This window comes from Plutella xylostella, chromosome 17 (assembly GCF_932276165.1).
Source record: "Plutella xylostella chromosome 17, ilPluXylo3.1, whole genome shotgun sequence".
NCBI classification, from domain to species: Eukaryota; Metazoa; Arthropoda; class Insecta; order Lepidoptera; family Plutellidae; genus Plutella; species Plutella xylostella.
The window spans coordinates 4,256,073-4,277,891 of record NC_063997.1 but is presented as its reverse complement, the minus strand read 5'-3'; the positions used below and the strand labels follow the sequence as shown (position 1 = coordinate 4,277,891).

General features: G+C 38.0%; 2 protein-coding genes across 3 annotated transcripts; one reads left to right on the top strand and one right to left on the bottom strand.

Annotated features, from left to right (window-relative positions):
• Positions 1 to 63: 63 nt before the first annotated feature.
• On the top strand, positions 64 to 1,022 carry LOC105395733 (ATP synthase subunit O, mitochondrial). Its single transcript, XM_011567695.3, has 3 exons — positions 64 to 213; positions 329 to 520; positions 632 to 1,022. Exons 1-3 carry the CDS (start codon positions 120 to 122, stop codon positions 970 to 972), a joined length of 627 nt encoding a protein of 208 aa, XP_011565997.3. The 5' UTR covers positions 64 to 119; the 3' UTR covers positions 973 to 1,022.
• On the bottom strand, positions 1,019 to 21,567 carry LOC105395722 (major royal jelly protein 1). 2 transcript variants are annotated; one of them, XM_038108863.2, is made up of 7 exons: positions 21,379 to 21,567; positions 7,518 to 7,766; positions 5,567 to 5,736; positions 3,571 to 3,735; positions 2,388 to 2,559; positions 1,737 to 1,918; positions 1,019 to 1,561 (listed from the first exon to the last, which is right to left on the bottom strand). In XM_038108863.2, exons 2-7 carry the CDS (start codon positions 7,720 to 7,722, stop codon positions 1,121 to 1,123), a joined length of 1,335 nt encoding a protein of 444 aa, XP_037964791.2. In that variant the 5' UTR covers positions 7,723 to 7,766; positions 21,379 to 21,567; the 3' UTR covers positions 1,019 to 1,120. The 2 variants fall into 2 exon arrangements, with proteins under 2 accessions (XP_037964791.2, XP_037964790.2); XM_038108862.2 differs by lacking the exon at positions 21,379 to 21,567 and adding an exon at positions 7,997 to 8,737.
• Positions 21,568 to 21,819: the final 252 nt, after the last annotated feature.

Below are 21,819 nucleotides of genomic sequence, written 5' to 3'. Positions count from 1 at the left end.
TGTGGTGCCAAGTGCTAGTCCTCGTGACAAATTATTATCAACATTGATCAACATAATAAATTATCAACGAACTTTATAGAAATATCGGAAATATCTAAAAAAGTTGTAAGATCCTGGCAATGGCCAAGTTTCTAAGCCAGTTTCGTAGAACCATGTGTAGCGCCGCTACCTCCAACATTACTTTACAGCACAAGCCTCCAGTGCCTGTATTTGGTAAGTTCCATCAGGTTACTTTAAACAATAAGCAGGTAAGTGATCCAATAATGGACCAATGTGTAATGTTTAAGTACTTTCCTTCCAATACTAGCCACTTATTTCTATACGCCAGGAATAGAAGGAAGATACGTGTCAGCTCTATACAGCGCAGCACATCAAATGAACCAGTTGGATGATGTGGAGAAACACTGCAAGGCACTCCAGACAGAAGTTGGCAAACCTGTTGTCAAAGATTACTTCGAGAGCAGCATGCAGTCCAGGATTGAAAAAGCCAAGTTTCTGCATGAATTTGCTAAGTCTGCAGGTTAACGTTTTAGTACCTATATAGTATATACATAATATTTTAGTTTTATCAAGAGGGGTATCATTTAAGACTTTTAATTTCTTCAATACTTATTATTTTTGTTTACATTAGGGATGCCGGACTCGCTTGCCAACTTCCTGCAACTGGTGGCAGAGAATGGACGCTTAAAAATGCTGAGGAAGATGATCAACATGTTTCTTATTGTCATGGTGGCTCATAGAAACGAAGCACTTTGCGAAGTGATCACAGCTACTCCACTTGAAGAAGGAGATCGGGCAGCCCTAATGGAAACCCTCAAGAAATTCGTCCAAGATAAGAAGATAACATTAACGGAAAAGGTGGACCCGAGTATCATGGGTGGCATGATTGTTGGAGTCGACGATAAACACGTAGACTTGAGCATTAAGAGGAAGATGCTGCTCTATACTGAAATTTTAAAACAAGCCCTGTAACCTATTTGTCCTTTCTTTAAGTCGTTTAAAATAAATAATCCAAAACTTAAAACATAACTTTTTAATTACAATAAATTACCCTATCTTACAATTTATGGCGTGTACCACATGAAACCACTCAGCAGATCATCAGACATGGCGCGTATTTCTAAAGATATGACACAGCGCCATACCTGTAGGAACCATGAATGCGGTCTGTCATCGGGGTGATAAGATTCGCATGGTAACCATGGAGGCGATCCTTTGGGGGCATCGTGCAGGGGTTGTTCCCTAACAACCTCGGGATCTTCTCAGCGTGTATCCTGAAGTTCACCCTATTAGAGTTGAGAGTCCCGGTCATGACTCTCTGGAAGCTGCTGGTTAGAACCCAAAGTTCTTGTTCGCCTTTGAGGTTGTTGACTACTTTGACTCCGCTGGCGAACTGGAGGGTCTCCTGGTTGACTGCGATGGTGTGGAAGTTCCGTGGAGCGAACTCTGTGGCTGAGTTCCAGCAGAGTATACTGGGGGGGTCCATCACCCCGAAGTAGAGGATGCCGTTGCGATCCATCGCTTCTGCCGCTGATTGTGTTAGCCGCTCTTCCGGAAATACCTGGAAATTGTAACAACACCATTTAGAGATTCTGAAGTTTTAGGATTTAAATTTTCTATCATCTTGGATCATTCCATCAATATATATTTACGTCGTAGATATTTACGTCATTTAAAGTAGTGAAAATATTTTAAGCTATCAACCAGCTATCTTTTCATGCTTCTATAACACTTACGTTCATAGCCTGCGGGTCAGCATTAGGATTAGTGAGGAAGGAAGAGTTCCTCAGGATGCTGGTCCTCACGACATTCTCCGTGGTGGAGGCAAGTGCGTGGAAGTACAGGTACCGCTCGTTGCGCCGGCTCACCGGAGATAGGGCCATGCCCAGGATGCCGTCCATCAGGTCGAAGCTCTCACCTGGTGAAGAGAAATAAGGTTAAACGACTATTGTTTCAAGACGCTTTGTTCCGATTTCTAAATCAAGTAAGATCACATCTTTGGTAATAAAGTGAAGTCTTCAACAACGACAGCTACAGCTACGTAGCCACCTATTCCTATGCAGTATATTTAATAGACTGGAGCCATAATTTAAAAAAATCGACTTTTTGAAGCCTATACGTATACAAATACGTGTCTTAAGCTGCATTAATCCGATAGCAGAGACTTGTGGGAAACAGACATCATTCACCCAACTATCGCAGCTACCGTACCACCACCGACACATTAGCAATAAAAATCCACAATCAGCGTCGCTTGCATGTCAAACATCTGTCAGATGTATGGATCTGACAGATGTTTGACAGTTACATCAGGGATGCTAAGTTCGGTGATGGTAACCCCACAGGTTCCATACCCGAACGCTTTACACCCATCATCCCCATCTCACCATCAATAGTAAACGACCCGCGGCTAGGGAAGGGGAAGAACAGGCGGTGCGTGATCCTCCAGGCGCGATCGCCGGCCACGTCCACGGCCAGCAGGCTGAAGCCGGACACATCGCCCACATACACGAACGTGTCGGCGCAGTCGCCGGGGCCCCGCGAGCGTACGTCTACCACCTGGGAAAAAAGATTGTCATCAGGTAACATAGAACAACGCGGATTCGGGTGTACAATCATCGGTGGAGTGGTTAGGAGTAAAGATCACCAAATCCCCAACACTCTGTACTCGGCCTTCTTTATCCAACCACTACTGCTGGGTACTTTGGTTTGGGGGTTAGATGCATGCATTATCATCATAATAATATGCCTATGAAGTGAAGGGTAATTAATCGTATTACAAATGGAGTTCAAATCTCGTCATCTGAATAAATTTTGTTCTAGGTTTTTTGAAAAATCCCGTAACTTGCGAAAGTGTGTCTTTTTTTGTATGTATGTAGTACATAGTACGTCGAGTGTACACCTGCTGGCTCTTATGAATAAAACTTTTGTCCATAACGGAATAAATAAGGTAATATTCCTTATTTGGATTCATCAATTTTTAATTGTTTAGATATCGTTAACAAACATTTAAAATGTACATAATAAAGTTTGATTTGGAGACCATTAATTGAGTAAACAATGAAGTTGTGACGTCTTTAGGTTTTTTTGTTAATTTTCGCGAAACGGTTCTTTGAACTAACAAAATATTTGTGGTTGGTTTTTTGTCCCATGTGTTTAATGAAGCATTGACCACTAATTACACAGCATATTTCAAATTACTTAACGACGATATACGAAAACCATTTTGAAATGGAAATAATTACTCAGGTTGAATTCAAAAATTCCCAGTAGGCACACTGCTCACCTGTTGCCAAGGCTCGTAACGTTGCAAATTGCGTAGAGTGAGCGCAAACACTTGGCATAGGTACTAAACCGATATACCCTGATTGCACCTACCGAGTAGCGTGGCCGAGACAGTGCCCTCACGCCGAGCACGCTAGCCGTTCATTGGTCGAGGATCGGCGAGAATACTGTCTCGCCATTCTATGTCACTCATCCGAGTTGCTATGTACTCAAAACCAAAGTCAATGCCATGGCACATGCATTCCAAAAATACAACACTAGGTAGGGTACATAAACAGTACTCACGGGTGTAATATACAGCGAGGTGTCGGTATACAGGCTGGAGTTGACCTTGAACCGGTAGATGAGCTGGTCGGTGCCGAGGTCAAAGGCCAGCAGCTGCGGGGGACAGTACTGGGTGTCGCCGATCTTGCCCGTGTCCATCACCCACAGCCGGCTGCACTCGTCTATCTGGGGGTGGAGAAACAGGTGGTTAACTTTTGAGTCCCAATGGTATCTCGTATCACTGGTACAAGCCTATTCAATGTGTTAAATTCTTGATTGTAAGTTCTATTAGACTAGCTCTAGTGTTTGTCAGTGCCAAGCGAAGAAAAATAAAATGACTACTTTGCAAAAAAGTATAGTGGTGTCCAAATTGACGAGCGATCGAATTATCTGTTTAAATGGATAGTGATTCGATAATTAATTAGGTTTACAAAAGTTTGGTTTCACACAATTTAACGATCGTTGATGCTGAAGCTTATATGTAGCAATCGATCTGCTTTGTGCAGCTTTATGAATTTTACGATCGTAAAGCACTATGCAAGTACTTATATTTACTTTAAAAGATGACATATAGTTTACATACAATGATGATGATGGTATTTCTGGCTAACAACAAACATGTAATAATATGTATGCTGTTGGTGTATCTTAATAAATAAATAAATAAATAAATAAACATGTACACATGACTGTGTAGGTACATGTTAGCTCTTTTTCGGCCAACTAATGCGTATTTCCGTTTCGTCGGTTCATTGCACGGTATACGGCATACAACGTACATAATACTTGCTCGAAACTAAGCGTCATGCTTACAGGAAAATCCTATTGACCAGTGATGAAACTTGTTTGCACTAGGTTCACACAGAACTGGCCCAGTATGGCTAAACATTAATATGAAGGTAACAACTAATTACAAACTCTTTTGAATACAAATTTGTTATGAAAAGGAACTCTTCCAATGGGCATTCATTTAAATATACTTGCAGCTAACCCACATAAAAGAACATTGAAATTCCTACCAGGTATATATAGAACTGAAGCATCAGAAGGGTATGCAATCGCTTAAAACTTTTAACCGATAAACGTAGGTATAATTTTAGATAGATAACCATAACAATCATAACCTACTCATCTCTAGGCTAGTCGACTTCTACACCTATGCCAAAGCATTTGACAATTACGCATCAAGCTTTTTACTGTTGCTGTCCACCAGTTGCTGCTGGTTATTTGACAGCAACCTCTTGTTAAGCCTTGACCTATGCTGCGTCGCTAAAGCTTCAAAAGCTAGTTTCGACTCGCTGGACTTACGTGAAAATAGGTGGAAGTGGAAATATCATCACCATTATCATCATCAGCCAATAATCATCCACTGCTAGATATAGGCCTCTCATAATACTCGGTCCTCAGCCTTCCTCATCCAGCCACTACCGGCTAGCCGCCTAAGGTCGTCGGTTCAGCGGGCAGGTGGCGTATCCCACGCTGCGTTTGCCTGTTTGTGCTCGTCTAACCTTGGAATATACCGCTACAACAAAAACTCATACTCACAGCAACTCTAAACACGGAGGTGAGTCCGTCGCAGTTCTGCCCCTGGTTGTTGTTCCACTGGTAGTCGGGGTAGGCCGAGACCTGCCCGCGCTCGTCCACCGTGCCGAGCGTCATGGGCCGGCCCTCGTCGAACCGCGGGATCGTGATGAAGTTGCGCGACATGAATCATAAGCCAATAATCATCCACTGCTGGACATAGGCCTCTCCCAAAGAGCGCCACAACACTCGTTCCTCGGCCTTCCTCATCCAGCCACTACCGGCTACCCGCCTAAGATCGTCGGTCCAGCAGACAGGCGGCATCCCACCCTGCGTTTGCCCATTTGTGGTCTCCACCCGAGAACTCGTCTACCTCAACGGTTATCGGTTCTTCGGCAGATATGAACAGCCCACTGCCACTTCAGCTGGCATATTTTGACAGCTATGTCGGTAACCTCTACTCCTGGAATATCATAGGCCTGCAAGTCATACTCACAGCAACTCTAAACACGGAGGTGAGTCCGTCGCAGTTCTGCCCCTGGTTGTTGTTCCACTGGTAGTCGGGGTAGGCCGAGACCTGCCCGCGCTCGTCCACCGTGCCGAGCGTCATGGGCCGGCCCTCGTCGAACCGCGGGATCGTGATGAAGATGCGCGACATTTGACCACCTGGAAAGTAGAGATTTACTGGTATATATTGGGTATATATTTTTGTTCATGGGTACATACACCACGCGAGCAATTAAAAAGTTCAAGTGACGTCAGGGCAATAGGTACTTTTTCATTGGTCTCACGAGTAATTACATATCGTCGCTGATAACTGGTAATGCAAAATATACTATTATTAAAGCATAATATTCAGTCGCTTTTAAAACTAAGGATGTGTTCGTAGTAGGCGAATTGTTTTTCTTATAGTGAGTAGAGTGACCGCAAAACTATCACATTGTTAACACTGAACCTATACTGCGTATAACAGTTTATTACATTTTCGTATGAAAGAAATCAGTTCACATCAGTACTAATAATGCTGCTATGTGAACTAATGTATATGAATAGTGGACATCAAACGCAAAGGAGAGAAGCAAATCTCGCGTAGAAAAGCACCCTATCGCTTTAGGAAAATTTTATATCACCACTACCGGACATTTTGATCTGTCTGCAGACAGTGTACCTACCTATAATGTATATCATAATAATGCTGATGTTGATTTTAAATAAAGAAAAAACAACAAATCAGAAATGACTTAGTAAGTTTGTACACATATTAAAAACTCGTTAAACATTCTCTGATAATCTAAGATCGTTTGGGTTTTCCTGAAAATTATGATTAAATGATTGATTTTTGCTCCGGTAAGTACTCTATATTTATAATATCTACCCACGTATTTAGAAATAGAACAGTAAATTTTATTGAAAACAACCAGAACAATGAATAACGCCTAAACAGTAAATTGGTTCCTTTCCCTAATTAAGACAATTTGCTAAGCATTATTAATTGACTTTTGAAGTTTAGGTAATTAATTAATTCGTTAGAATTAGCTACTTAGATAACTGCACTCACGAGCAATGAAATAGTTCCATTTACAAAACGTTGACACAATTATACTGACTATTATTTTTTTAAATTACTTAATAAGAATTTGATCAAAATATTTACTTTTTAGTTGGTAATATTCTGATCAATATTGTTTTCCGTTTAGTAGTAATTTCACTGGTAGGTACACGAGCCTCGCTTTGGATTAAAGAGTATCTCGCGAGAATTCAGAACTAAGCAAAACACTTCTAAATAGTTATATTCAGGCACAAATAATATAATACTGATACTTCAGGTCTACTACCGATACTCAATTCAACATTACTAAAATAAAAACCGGCCAAGTGCGAGTCGGGCTCGCGCACAAAGGGTTCCGTAGCAGCAAAATTACAGTTAAATCAACCTATCTCAAAAACTATAAGAGATACTTTGATCAAACCAAAAATCGTTGAAAGAGTTAATTAGCATGCATTACCTCTATTTTTTTTAGAATTTTATACCCCGTAGTTATAAAAATAGAGGGGGGGGGACATACTTTTTACGACTTTGAGAGCTGATATCTCAAAAACCGTTCACTTTAAGAAAAATGTTTTTTAGAAAACTTTATATCATTTTAAAAGACCTTTCCATTGATACCCCACACGGGTATGTACATCGAAAAAAAAAATTTCATCCCTCAGTTACATGTATGGGGGGCCCCACCCCCAATTCTTTTTTTTACTATTTAGTGTCATATTTTTGTAGCGGTTCATACAACACATATTCCCATCAAATTTCATCACTGTAGTACTTATAGTTTCCGAGTAAATCGGCTGTGACAGACGGACAGACGGACAGACGGACAGACGGACATGACGAAACTATAAGGGTTCCGTTTTTGCCATTTTGGCTACGGAACCCTAAAAACACCACATACCTCCTCTATGATGCACATCCACATCAATCGGCACCGAATTCCCCGGCACATAGGCCCTGGAGGCCAGCGCCAGGCTCCTCTCAGCCTCGCTCGGGAAGGCGAAGTCCAGCTCAGCCCACTGCCGGACCACCCTCAGGTCAGACTTGGCGCCGAGGCCGGGCCAGCAGCACGCCAGGCAGAACGACAGCAGGAAGAAACGCTCCATGCCGTATGACAACTCTTGTTTGAACACGTCCAGCACCCGCGGATCTGACAATGACAATGAGCAGGTTATGTGAAATGGTAGATTGGGTTGGTTAATTGATGTGGTATTAGTTAATGGCCCCGGCGGTCCTCACCAGACGATCCATAGCAATCCAATCGCGCGCGGCAAGGCTTTTAGTACGTAAAATTCATAGACGGGCGCGATCGGATTGTGTATGATTATCATATGGTGTAGACCTGGCCCATTAAGTCATTAGTCATTACTCGTTTCGTACCATATTGACTGAGGAGCTCATCGCAGAGAGTGTACTGCTGCTCGGAAACCGGGAACATCTCGCACTAACACGAATTCACACTCCAAATAGTCCAATGTCCAGCACTGACCAGCCCTGTGGGCTAACTGCCAGCTCCGATGTAAGGCAAATAGCTGTAGACCACTGCACTAACGGTTTATATGTCGCAAAAATACCTGAGACTAAATATCTCGAGCATACCCTGCGATTTATAGATTCGTCGAATAAGTTCTTTTAAAATCACAACAATCAAAGAATCCGTATGGGAATTGGGGCACATTAACATTGGGCTCAGTTCAAGTGTTGAATTTCTTGGTATTCAGTCTTGTCCTAAGGGTATAAGATTTGTACAGTCAGCCACATATTCAATAAAATCAGGCATATATACATGAACATTAAACAGTTTATGGTATTTAATTACTTAATTATGTTAAAAATATGATTGATCATATTCAATTATTTAATCTGACTGTACATAATATACATTAACGCCACTTATCCATATCCAAATTAAGTTGTAGTTGTCATTAAGCACATAATTAGGTTTAGTATTAATGGCCGTAAAAGTCCACGTTATGTTAGATATTTGATTCTAGTTTCGTTATACGTATATCGTAAGAGAGATATTTGATTATTTTTTTCGTCGTAGTAAACGTTCGTATAAGGTAACGGAAGTTCTAGATAGCAGTTAATTACTGTGACTTAATTCACGTTTAAGTATTTTAATCGCGTCTACTTTGTAAACTTCACTGAATATGACATGTAACCAAGTGTTTTACTCAGTTTATTTAAGGCTACATCAACTACAATTACTGATAAAGTCTTCACCAGTACGTGTATTTGTTCAATGCAATTTCAGTCGCACTATTGGATGAACTTTTTTTTATTCACAGGTGTGGTTCGTATGGCACTAGGTTTGGCAATGATGCTCGTAAGTCAGCAACTGTTCGACTCATCTCTCCAACGCAACGGTACCACCCGATTTGGTGTTATAGTTATACTTAAATGACAGTTTAATATAAAACCGGATTAAATTAATTCTCCTTTAAGAGTAAGGCATCGCGGTTAAGGAACTTTCTTGTCTGATTTACTGAGTAGTTTAGGTGGTTTTATTGGTTTGTTATTGCTCTAAATAAATAGAAATAACATCTTCTTCTTCTTATCGTGTCGACGACAAACGAACAAAGTCGCTAAATAATACATGCCCAGAACTGGGCCACTGATACTGCACCGCTGGTAGCGGTCATGAGCTCTTCCCGCGTACAGGTGTAGGGACACGCGGGGCATGAAGTGAGGTGCACCATAGTTTGTGGCGCTTCACACAAGCAGTTCAGATTTTGTGCATCCGTGAATCCCCACCTAGCCATATTGTCCTTACTACGACCGACCTGTGTTCGAAGTCGGTTTAAAGACTTCCAGGTCTCCCAAGGCAATTTATGTCCAGGTGGGAGGTTCTCTGACGGCTGCACAAATGGGGTTGGAAGGGACACTTTTTGACGCCAGAGAGCACACCTCGCTTGCGCTTGGCTAGTGTTCAGTGGATCAACACATTTCATAAAGCTGCGTCGATTAATAGAAATAACATGACGTGTTCCCACATTTATAAAATGTCAATAGGAAATGTAAATCAATACACATTCGTGACAATAGGAAACACATTGTAAGATGGCGATGCACGATATCAGTTGTTTATATTGTGAAAAGATCAGAAATTGTCGGTAGATTTCCGTTAAATAAATAAATAGCATAAAAGAGATAGACCAGGTACATCACACCTTTATTCCTTTTGTTACGTTGTTACAGTAACGATTTGCCTTTGAAATTAGGAATATACTGTTCACGTTGGTTCACTAATGCAGACTGAAATTTTCATGGAATACAAACGAATGTTAACTATGTTGTTTATAAAAAGGTAGAATACGAAGAAATTCAGTATCATAACGATGTCTGCTACAATGTAATACCATAATGTACATAAGAAAGATATTTAGAGTTACAGTTTTAAATATATAACCCCTACACGCACTATAATCCACACACATAATCACAAAAAAATCTAAGCCAAACCACCACATTTTATTTATTTATTAACCATAGCATTTATTCCCGAACATGCCCAATTTTACATCACTGAACATATTACAAGATAATAATTGTCTTATCAGCATTTAAATTCACGTTAATTTAACAGTGAAAACAGATATAAGTAACACGGTAAAGTCCTCAACTGATAACTGTCTCCGTGACAGTGACAAGTCAACAGACTCAACGACCCCTTATAAAACCTAAGGATAAACTGTTTCTGAAACCTAGATAAAAACAGCATTTAATCACAGGTTAACAAAAGAACGGTAGTAATTAATATTGTTTGAAATAGGTACTTACACACTTGGAGATAAGAACTATCATCAGGTTCCCTTTTCCTTAACCTAATTGACTGATAGTCAAGGATACAGATAGGATCATCATAGTGCAATACTCTCGGTTTATCAACATAACACCGGAAATGGTGAATCAGCGTTTTCCGGGAAAATGATAAGCGCATTAATAATAGGCAATTGTTTATTTATTTCTGACTATAACTACTACTACATTAGTCTGTGTACTTTAAAAAAGTGACCCTATTTCATCACAAAAATATAAACTATACAGGGTGTTGCAAAAAGGGTATATCAAGCCGAAACCAGCATGTGCAGCATGTTATATCTAAGCCCGGGAAAGAAGTCAGAATCTCAAAATACGTTACCGTTTTTGAGTAATTAACGTCCAAAATTTTACTCGAAAACTGGGTACCAACAACCCTATCGTGACACAGTGACCTACATATCAACGAGTGTCAACGACCTTATAAAAACACGTACCTATGGAAACCGATCCGTTCATTTTTAAATATTTTATTCTTTAAGCCCGCGCTACACTCGCGCCGCGAAAGCGTAAAATGCGAGTTCACGCCGGTATTTATTTTTACTTGTCTCTAATATTACGTAAATAATAGACAGTGAAAGAAAAGACTTAGTAAAACTATTTCTGTTTATTTAATTGGGTTATGAAATCCGACGAAATAAAAATGCCGGAAACGGGAACGGGTCTTCGACTTACTGGTTACTGGCAACATCGTAGTTTATTATTTTTTCTATTGGCAACAAGGCAACAATATGGCAACGGGTGGAAAAATTGCTTTCTGCTTTTTTATGTTTACTAAATAATATTACTAGTAACTAATTTGGAAGTTCATAGGAATAATTATAATCGAGATTCAGTGCGGATTTAAACTTTAGCATAATTAAACCGAAACACTTGGAACTTACACAAGTCAGACCGATTTAACCTTTTTCTCGTGGTTCAAGTGTTTCGTTGTTTTTCGTGTTAAGTATTACTTCAAAACAGTTAGTATTGTGAAAGTGGAATGTGATTAATGTGATTATTTGAGGCTGCGGTGGTTCATCAGATGTCTGTGAAGAGTTGAAGATGCAGTGTTGTGTTTGTTGTGGAAAAGGATTGTTGTGAAAATGGATTGAACTTTGGAATTAACTAGGTATGTTTTTCTTTGATTGTATCCCAATAATGTTCTTGTTGCAATGTTTCAAAACTAGGGAGGTATAACGTATAAATTCCAAACATACTCTTGTGTTTCTAATCAGTAATATTTCTAATTTGCGGCCTCCGATTTATCATATGTTTTTGAGGTTATGTTTTTGTTTACAATAAACACGTCAGCTTTTGACGTAATGATATAAGAACGTAGGGTTGCCAAAAACGATACAGACTAAAATATGGATTAAATTTTGTATGGGACGATAAAAATGTCGTGCGCCCGATTCCAACATCGAAAACGTTATCTCCGGGATAAGTTGTGTGGACCCTTTTCGGCTTAATATACCAATTTTGCAACACCCTGTATAATAATTTAAAAAATTAAAAAACCGACTTCAAAAAACCAGAAATAATTTAAGGTTTACACAAATTATACTCGTATGTGACAGTACAATATACCTAAGCAGGAACTGTTCTTTTTTAGTGTTGGTGCGGTGACAAATTCTATTCTATTCTCTGTGGGGGTAACAGTACCTGCACCTGGCTCTCTCGAATGGAACCTTTGTGCATATCCCCAAGGTCTAAACTGCCTTCCTAAGCTTGGACCATCTTCCCACCACGCTGGTCCACTGCGGGTTGGTGGGTTCACATATCTAGATGTGCTAAATCTAGATATGCAGGTTTCCTCACGATGTTTTCCTTCACCGTAAGAGCGATGGTATACATTGTACTTCAATTCAGAAAAGAACTCATTGGTACATGTCAGCGCCGGGATTCGAACCCGCATCTCTGGCGTGAGAAACGGGCGCTTACCCGACTGAGCTACCACCGCTCTCTAAAGCGCGGTGACAAAGTAATCTGAAGAAATATGGCACCAACTTTATATTATTTTATTTTATAGTTTTTAGTTTATTTGCAATAATTTTCAGTCAAAAGTAAGGTGCAAATGATACCAAAAAGTCCTACTAATCAATACGAATCATTCAAGCCTAAACACGAAGTAGTTGCTATATACCGTTGAGGAGTTCCTGCTTAGACTGCCTTCCGTTTCCATCATCAGATCAGCTCAAGGTCACCATCATATTTTTTTGTTATAAGAACTATATTTACGTTCTTAATTTCATTAGAATCAGTTAATATGTGCCCAAAATGGTAATTCATACCCTGTTTTTACCCCTTTACCCACCCTTGGGGGTAAGATAAAATTGTGAAAAAAATAGGACCAGCTGGGAGCTCAACCCAATACAACAAAAAAAGAATTTTCAAAATCGGTTCATAAACGACGGAGTAATCGGTGAACATAAATAAAAAATATATATAAAAAAAAGATCCCGACGAATTGAGAACCTCCTCCTTTTTTTGAAGTCGGTTAAAAAGTGTTGAAAATTCGAACTATCCGCACGAATTCCTATAAAATAAACGTCTGAAGCTTCACAGACAAAAAATGCTGAAAATTCTGTCCAATTTTGATGATGATCAATTGATCATGGTTCATCATAATTATTGATCTTCGAATTGGAATTATATAAGGAACAAGTAGTTTAGAACTTTTCGAAAAAAAAATTGATCAATGTCAACTGCATTTCTTTCATTCAGCTTAGTATATTTTTTTCATGATTATACATACGTAGTTAAGACTTGTACTTGCTTGCAGCTATGGTCCCTACGCTGAAAACAGGAACTGTTTCGTTGTAGTAAACAATCAAAACTTACTCAAAGATCTCCCGGGATAGTGTCTCGAGTGTCGGATCAGTTCACTCCACAGAACTAAACGGTCTAGCTGTCTAACAGTTTTAGGCTATCAAATGCAAATGTATGTGAATTTGATGATAACACACCTCAACCTGTTTTGATCCGCACGACTAACTAGGTATCTGTTGTATAAAATTATGTTTTGTTGCCATGGTTATATGTTTTAAACTTTTCTCCCTAATTGAAAAATAGGGCTAATATAAGTTTGATGTGTTTGTAACAGCTGTGTCGATAGAACGGATAGACCCATTCAAATGTGTTAGTTATTTTTTTCTGAATATGTCTAGGTATTGATTTCTTGCTGAAGGATATGTTAGGCTGTGAACATTGTACTATGATATTATGTTAGGCTTTAAACATTTGTGCAGCTGTTTAAAACCATGGTCGGTAGGTTGTATATGTTGTGAACTGTTAAGCGCTGTAGATAGTGCATTTCCAATATTATTGTAGCTTCCACAGTGAATAGGGTAAACTACCCAATTATTGACACTTTAAGACGAGTTGTCTGCAAAACTGGCCATAAATACGCATAAAATATTAGTATTGTGGTATCTTTTTCTGTAGCGGTTTCAGGTGTATATTCATTTATAATATTTTTGACAAAACAATGACTCTATAGTCTTAGTTTTTTATTATCAGCTATAAATTTGAAAGAACCCCTATTTCCCAATTATTGACACGCGTTTTCCAATTTATGACACCTCCTGTACCAATTATTGACATGCTTGATATTAGGTAATAAAAACCGTTTTGAACAGGAATTAAACCTTTGGGAGGGTACCATGGGTCCGGTTCTCTATTTGGTATATCACGGTGATATATTGAAACACCATAAGTGTCACATACCATAAGTCGTCAGCTAGTTATCTGACATACCATATGTACTGCATCTAATACTGATGCTAGCAGTAACTAGTCCCACTGAGTTAGGCTGCTTCGTCTCATGATTTCCTGGGCATTTCTCAAAGGTTCCAGCCAGTGCGTCCTGCTGCTGATGCCATATGGTTCAGAAACGTGGTCACGGCTGGGCTATCAGGTCCACTGATATAAAGTCGTAATGCGGACTGAAATGGGGTAATCAATCCATCAGAGAACCAATGTGAGATGCCAATAGGCCAGCCACCCAAGAAGAAAGACAGTTGGAGTAATCGAGTTCTCGAGTGGAGGTAACGAACAGGCAAGCGTGACATAGCACGCTTTTTGGCCATCAGGACCAAGGCTGATCTTAGACATGTACCTGGTAAGTAGCTGCTGGAAGAGAAAGGCCAAAGAAAAAGTGTGGTGTAGCTTTGTCACATCTGTATTGATGAAGACATCATGAATCATGAATATGCCTCTGATATCTCCAGTTTATGCTCGCAGAACTACACGTAGCATCCTTAAGGGTTGGCCTGTAGATAAACATGTTCAAGACTAATTTTCTAAACATGTCCAGTGTCCCAATCGAAACGAACGATACCGCTGGATATCATTCAATTTTGTGAATCTTAACACCTATCTTGATCATTGTTTACCCGCCGGGTCAGAATCCCAGTTTTAATAGATTACGAGGTGGATTCAGCTGGGTGGGAAGTGTGCAGGACACTTTTGGACAGGCAAAATGATGACAGGTGGACGTAGAGCAGTTGGCAGGCCACCAGCCACTGATAGTCAGACGACTTCGTATAGATTGCAGGAAGGCAGTGAGAGGTGAAGCAGGAAAAGTTATTTTTTGAGTGTCATAGTATAGTAAGCTCCCATAAAAATATTTATCGTTTATGAGACTAATTATTGACACTTTGCCTATATATAGACATGTCAATAATAGGGAAATAGATTACTGACACTATGTCGATAATTGGATTTCACTGTATTGACACTGTGTCATGAATTGGAAATTCGTGTGGGATAAATGATTAAATAGTGTTAACATGATCATTATAGGATATACTACCGGAAAAAGCAAAAATATTAACATGAAAACAAAAAACATTCCTTCCAATTATTGACCCAATATGTCAACATTAGGAAAATATACCAAAAGTGCTACCTATAATTGACACCACCTAAATTCGAAGTTATAACCGAAAATAAGTGGTTTTTGAGGTAAGAAATGGAAAAGGAATTTTGTTCACTTTTCAGTCCAAATAACAAATTTATAATTTTTTAAAAGAAATACTAGCAAATTTCTCCTTAAAGTAGCCACTGTCCTTTGCAAAAAGCGATCCAAGATGGCGGAATTTGAAGAAGCAACGGAGAGGCACGAATTGTCTATGTTTTATTGGTCAGCCATTGCTGTAAAAAGGACTGCCGAGTGTTACCATTACAGAATAACTATTACTGCTGCATTCAAAGATAAATATCACTAAATAGAACGAAGCGTTGTCTTGTTTTCTTTAATTATTCCGCGCTGTGTCAATAAATGGAGGGGTGTCAACAATAGGGTAGTTTACCCTACTTCGACTATAGCGTCACAAATGAACAATAGTGTCGAAACTGGTTGTGTTGTGTCATTTAGAAACTGGTTGTGTCATTTATAAACTAGGGTAAACTACCCAATTATTGACACTTTAAGACGAGTTGTCTGCAAAACTGGCCATAAATACGCATAAAATATTAGTATTGTGGTATCTTTTTCTGTAGCGGTTTCAGGTGTATATTCATTTATAATATTTTTGACAAAACAATGACTCTATAGTCTTAGTTTTTTATTATCAGCTATAAATTTGAAAGAACCCCTATTTCCCAATTATTGACACGCGTTTTCCAATTTATGACACCTCCTGTACCAATTATTGACATGCTTGATATTAGGTAATAAAAACCGTTTTGAACAGGAATTAAACCTTTGGGAGGGTACCATGGGTCCGGTTCTCTATTTGGTATATCACGGTGATATATTGAAACACCATAAGTGTCACATACCATAAGTCGTCAGCTAGTTATCTGACATACCATATGTACTGCATCTAATACTGATGCTAGCAGTAACTAGTCCCACTGAGTTAGGCTGCTTCGTCTCATGATCTCCTGGGCATTTCTCAAAGGTTCCAGCCAGTGCGTCCTGCTGCTGATGCCATATGGTTCAGAAACGTGGTCACGGCTGGGCTATCAGGTCCACTGATATAAAGTCGTAATGCGGACTGAAATGGGGTAATCAATCCATCAGAGAACCAATGTGAGATGCCAATAGGCCAGCCACCCAAGAAGAAAGACAGTTGGAGTAATCGAGTTCTCGAGTGGAGGTAACGAACAGGCAAGCGTGACATAGCACGCTTTTTGGCCATCAGGACCAAGGCTGATCTTAGACATGTACCTGGTAAGTAGCTGCTGGAAGAGAAAGGCCAAAGAAAAAGTGTGGTGTAGCTTTGTCACATCTGTATTGATGAAGACATCATGAATCATGAATATGCCTCTGATATCTCCAGTTTATGCTCGCAGAACTACACGTAGCATCCTTAAGGGTTGGCCTGTAGATAAACATGTTCAAGACTAATTTTCTAAACATGTCCAGTGTCCCAATCGAAACGAACGATACCGCTGGATATCATTCAATTTTGTGAATCTTAACACCTATCTTGATCATTGTTTACCCGCCGGGTCAGAATCCCAGTTTTAATAGATTACGAGGTGGATTCAGCTGGGTGGGAAGTGTGCAGGACACTTTTGGACAGGCAAAATGATGACAGGTGGACGTAGAGCAGTTGGCAGGCCACCAGCCACTGATAGTCAGACGACTTCGTATAGATTGCAGGAAGGCAGTGAGAGGTGAAGCAGGAAAAGTTATTTTTTGAGTGTCATAGTATAGTAAGCTCCCATAAAAATATTTATCGTTTATGAGACTAATTATTGACACTTTGCCTATATATAGACATGTCAATAATAGGGAAATAGATTACTGACACTATGTCGATAATTGGATTTCACTGTATTGACACTGTGTCATGAATTGGAAATTCGTGTGGGATAAATGATTAAATAGTGTTAACATGATCATTATAGGATATACTACCGGAAAAAGCAAAAATATTAACATGAAAACAAAAAACATTCCTTCCAATTATTGACCCAATATGTAAACATTAGGAAAATATACCAAAAGTGCTACCTATAATTGACACCACCTAAATTCGAAGTTATAACCGAAAATAAGTGGTTTTTGAGGTAAGAAATGGAAAAGGAATTTTGTTCACTTTTCAGTCCAAATAACAAATTTATAATTTTTTAAAAGAAATACTAGCAAATTTCTCCTTAAAGTAGCCACTGTCCTTTGCAAAAAGCGATCCAAGATGGCGGAATTTGAAGAAGCAACGGAGAGGCACGAATTGTCTATGTTTTATTGGTCAGCCATTGCTGTAAAAAGGACTGCCGAGTGTTACCATTACAGAATAACTATTACTGCTGCATTCAAAGATAAATATCACTAAATAGAACGAAGCGTTGTCTTGTTTTCTTTAATTATTCCGCGCTGTGTCAATAAATGGAGGGGTGTCAACAATAGGGTAGTTTACCCTAATAACGATTGTTCTCATCTCGGCGTTTATGAACCTTTACGCAAGTCTTGTATAACAATTATAACAAAGTGGCTATTGAAAACAATGATCAAAGTCAAGGTTGTCTACTAGATACCAATCTACTAACTTATTAGATATGTTTACGTTATTATTTTATTATAAACGTTTGTTGTCTGCATTGTATTCGCGGCTCCTAAGTACACGCAATTATTTACTAATGATAGTGATGAAAAAACCGACCCAGTGCAGGCATTACTCGTATTGAAGGGTTCCGTATTATAGAAACTTTAATTACATTCTAGTAGGCTACATGATAACCTTTTCAAAGTTCCTTTTTTATATTATGTACCTATTTAAATAAAGGGTGCGATTAATACCTGAAGGCTGGTGGTGATTTTAGACGTGACCCCGTGATGAAAGTTTCTAACTTATGGGCACAAAGTCATGCCGTCGAAAACGCACACTTTGAAAATTTTAAAATTAGTAAGAACGTATAATTAATAACCTTTAATAAAGTCATATGGAACCTTTATACAAGTTTACTTTGAGGGAGAACCGGTGATGTTTTTCAAAGAAAATACATTACATACATATACATACATGTATACATGTGTACATAATATATGCACTCACGACTGTAATCCCCGAATCCCAGAGTCATTTTTGTACATAAACTCCTTAATTGACAACATAATTGAACGAATTCATTGGTACCGGCCAGGATTTGAACCCACGGCCTCTCGATTGAGAGGACGAGGCCTTATCCATTACGCCACCACCGCTCTACAAATACGAAAATACATAGTTATATGTAATAAACAAAACTTACCTTTTTATAGCTTACATTTCCTTTAGTAACCAAATTGGGTGCATTTAGCGAAAATATCATCTAGATAAACATATAATCTCTACTTAACATAAATATGTTATTGTTTATTTTAATATCCAGCTTTTGCCGTAGTTATAAGGTGCTACATATCGTACGTCGTCATGACTCATAGTTGTATCAGGCGCTCCAACTATTTGCTTAACTTGTATTTGCAGAGTAGCCGACTGCAGCCATTGATACACATGGTATCATTAAAATAGAGGTATTTATTAGGTTGGTAGGTACATGTACTATTAAATTAACATTATCAGTAACCCATATATTATATTATTATTCCTAACTATACATAAATGTGTAATTTGCAATGCACAGAAAACTTTAAGAGAGAACTGAAGCTAGTGTGCAACCAATTTGGTAGATGGTTTTTCAATAAAATATAGCCTAAATACATACATGCATTTTATATGTAAGTACATTACCAATCAGTATCTAATTCGATGGAATGTACCATTCATGATGACCGCTCAATGCATTATTTTCCATGCGAACTGGGAACACTTTCTTTTGTATTTAAATCTAAAAATAAATAAAACTAATCACACGCAAATTATCGAAAGTTGAAAGTAAAAGTGCCAACTTATTTTTTACAAGAAACCCATGAACCGTTCAGCTCGAGCTAAGAATAGGAAATGAAACTAATCACTGAGCCATAAAACCTCAATCTAAATTAAAATGTTAACTAGGTATTTGACTTAGGTTTCCCCATGAAAGCTAGAATAATAATAAAGTAAATTTATTTATTTTATTTATTTTATTTAAACACTTTATTGTATGTATACACAAATTACACAGTTTAAAGTAAAAGTTAACAAGTACAAGAAAGAACAATACAAGTATATATATACAAAGGCGGACTTATCGCCTTAACGCGATTTCTTCCAGTCAACCTTTATGGTGTGGAAATAAAAGTAAGCCTATAACTCTTAAAATTAAATAAAACTACTGTATACACAGAGACAATCAATATACTACTTATACTCGTACCAGGACCACAGTTTTCTAATACTAATCCATTATCACGTGTAAACTTAAAAGAGTTTCTGCTAAATTGCAAATAAGTGTCAATAAATATAATTATGTAAAACGTAAAGTTCGTTGGCCTGGGCTGAGTAGATACAGTATTCATAAAATAAATGACGAGTAAATAAAGAAATTATAACAAATACTGATGTTAGATTGTTGACCTTTAGTAGTCATAGTGATTCCCATTGCCACCGAAGTGCGTAAAACAGATATGTAATAATTAATTAATTCGTAACTATAAGGGCCAATTTTTCAATGGCCAGATAAATGTTATCTGAGCAATAAAATTGTTGCTGTCACTGTCTTATGTATACAAACATTCTGACGCGGCAGCATCAGAATTCCCTAGATAACTTTTATCTGATCATTGAAGAATCAGCCCTATGTAAAACTAAATCTAAAAACCAAAATGCAGTCAAAAAGAATCTTGACTCCGTATATATGGTATGATTTTTTAAGCTAAGATTGCCTTTATCACACTGAGATCACGAATGGACTGGGCAAAACTGATCAAAATTACTTACATTGCGGTATTTTTCATCTATTATTTATGTCTATTTTGTTAAGTCGCATCATTTTCATATAGCTACTTTTGATGTCGAGGTAAACGTAACTTGTTAGCGACAGCCTTGCTGCGGCAATCTGTGGTAATGCTAGGAAATTGTGCTCTTGATTCTGAACCACATGCGACACGGGAGGTCACTGCAGATGCTGTTGCTTAATTTCGTTGCAAGGACTGTAGTAGCTGAGTCTTCAATACAATAAGTCTTGCATGTCTACAAGATGCCTACATACGTTATATGATTATAGTATTAATCCTGGAATTGTAATTTGGTTTGAGGAAGGGAAAAAAAATATATAGCAACAAATTATTGTTATATGAAACTTGCGAGTTCGATCCAGGAATCATAACAGACGTTTGTAGAAAAGTTGTGGAAATAATTTTGTGTGGTCGATGAGGTCCATGACCAACAAATCACTCGGGCTGGGTTTGAGTTAATATAAACAGACAGAAATATCACTGTTATTACCTTAAATTATAAAGGTGAACAGTAGGTTGGTATTAAGCATACTGTATGGGTCTGGTATTTATGTTTTTTTAGACTTGATATTGCTGAATTTAGTCACGATTTTTTAAATGTATTCATTTCCGTGTATATATTTTATATTTTTTGTTTAATATATTTAGTTATGCTTTAACCAGTTTATAATATCACGACGATAACAATACAGTTTCATTTCAAATAGCTGTATAATATTATCATATAAAATGATTAAATCGCTTACAATCACAAAGTATCTTTGCTGATTTAATTAGATAATAAGTAGAAATTAGGCGAGTTATACATTTGAGCATAGAATAACAAGTACAGTAGTACTAGTACTAGTACTCGTTATTCTATATATGGTTTGAGAGACATAAAAATATTTTCTTTAGTTAAAAGTTTGGTAACTTAAATCTTTGGTAAATCTAAGTCTAGCCACTAAGTTAATACACATCTGTGTTGCGTTTAAATTTAAAAACGGTTCGAGATACACACTCTAGGAATAATAATTAAAATAAATTTCCAATTAGACTAAAACCATGCACTATAATTTGCCCAATTTATGACATATCTACATAATTAATGCTTAACTTTACAACCAAAGAGATTAAATTTTGAGCAACATACCTCCTTGAAAATATTCTCGACCTCTGTGCACAACCTGCGGTTTTTAACTTTTTTCTCTGCGTTCGAACTGGCTGATGATACCGGCCATAAAATATTATTCGTATTGTTTATTTTTATAAAAGCGCGTGTTCACTTGGTATCTCGGGTCACAACTGTTGCGACACTGGACGCGGATCGCTCTGGCTGGCTGGTCTCAGATGAGGTTATTTTCATTGTATTTTAAAAACCGTTAGGCTTCGTTCGATTTTTGAAATGGTTGTTTTGAGCTTTGATATTTTTAATAATTATAGAGGCTACAGGCATATCAAATTCCGATTTTTGATTATGCTATAATTGTAACATAATTTACATATTATAGTATGTTAACAGTAATAGATTTGATAGGATTATAAATATGAACACAGTTATTTTGTATAAAAAAATAATTTACTTATTTAATTA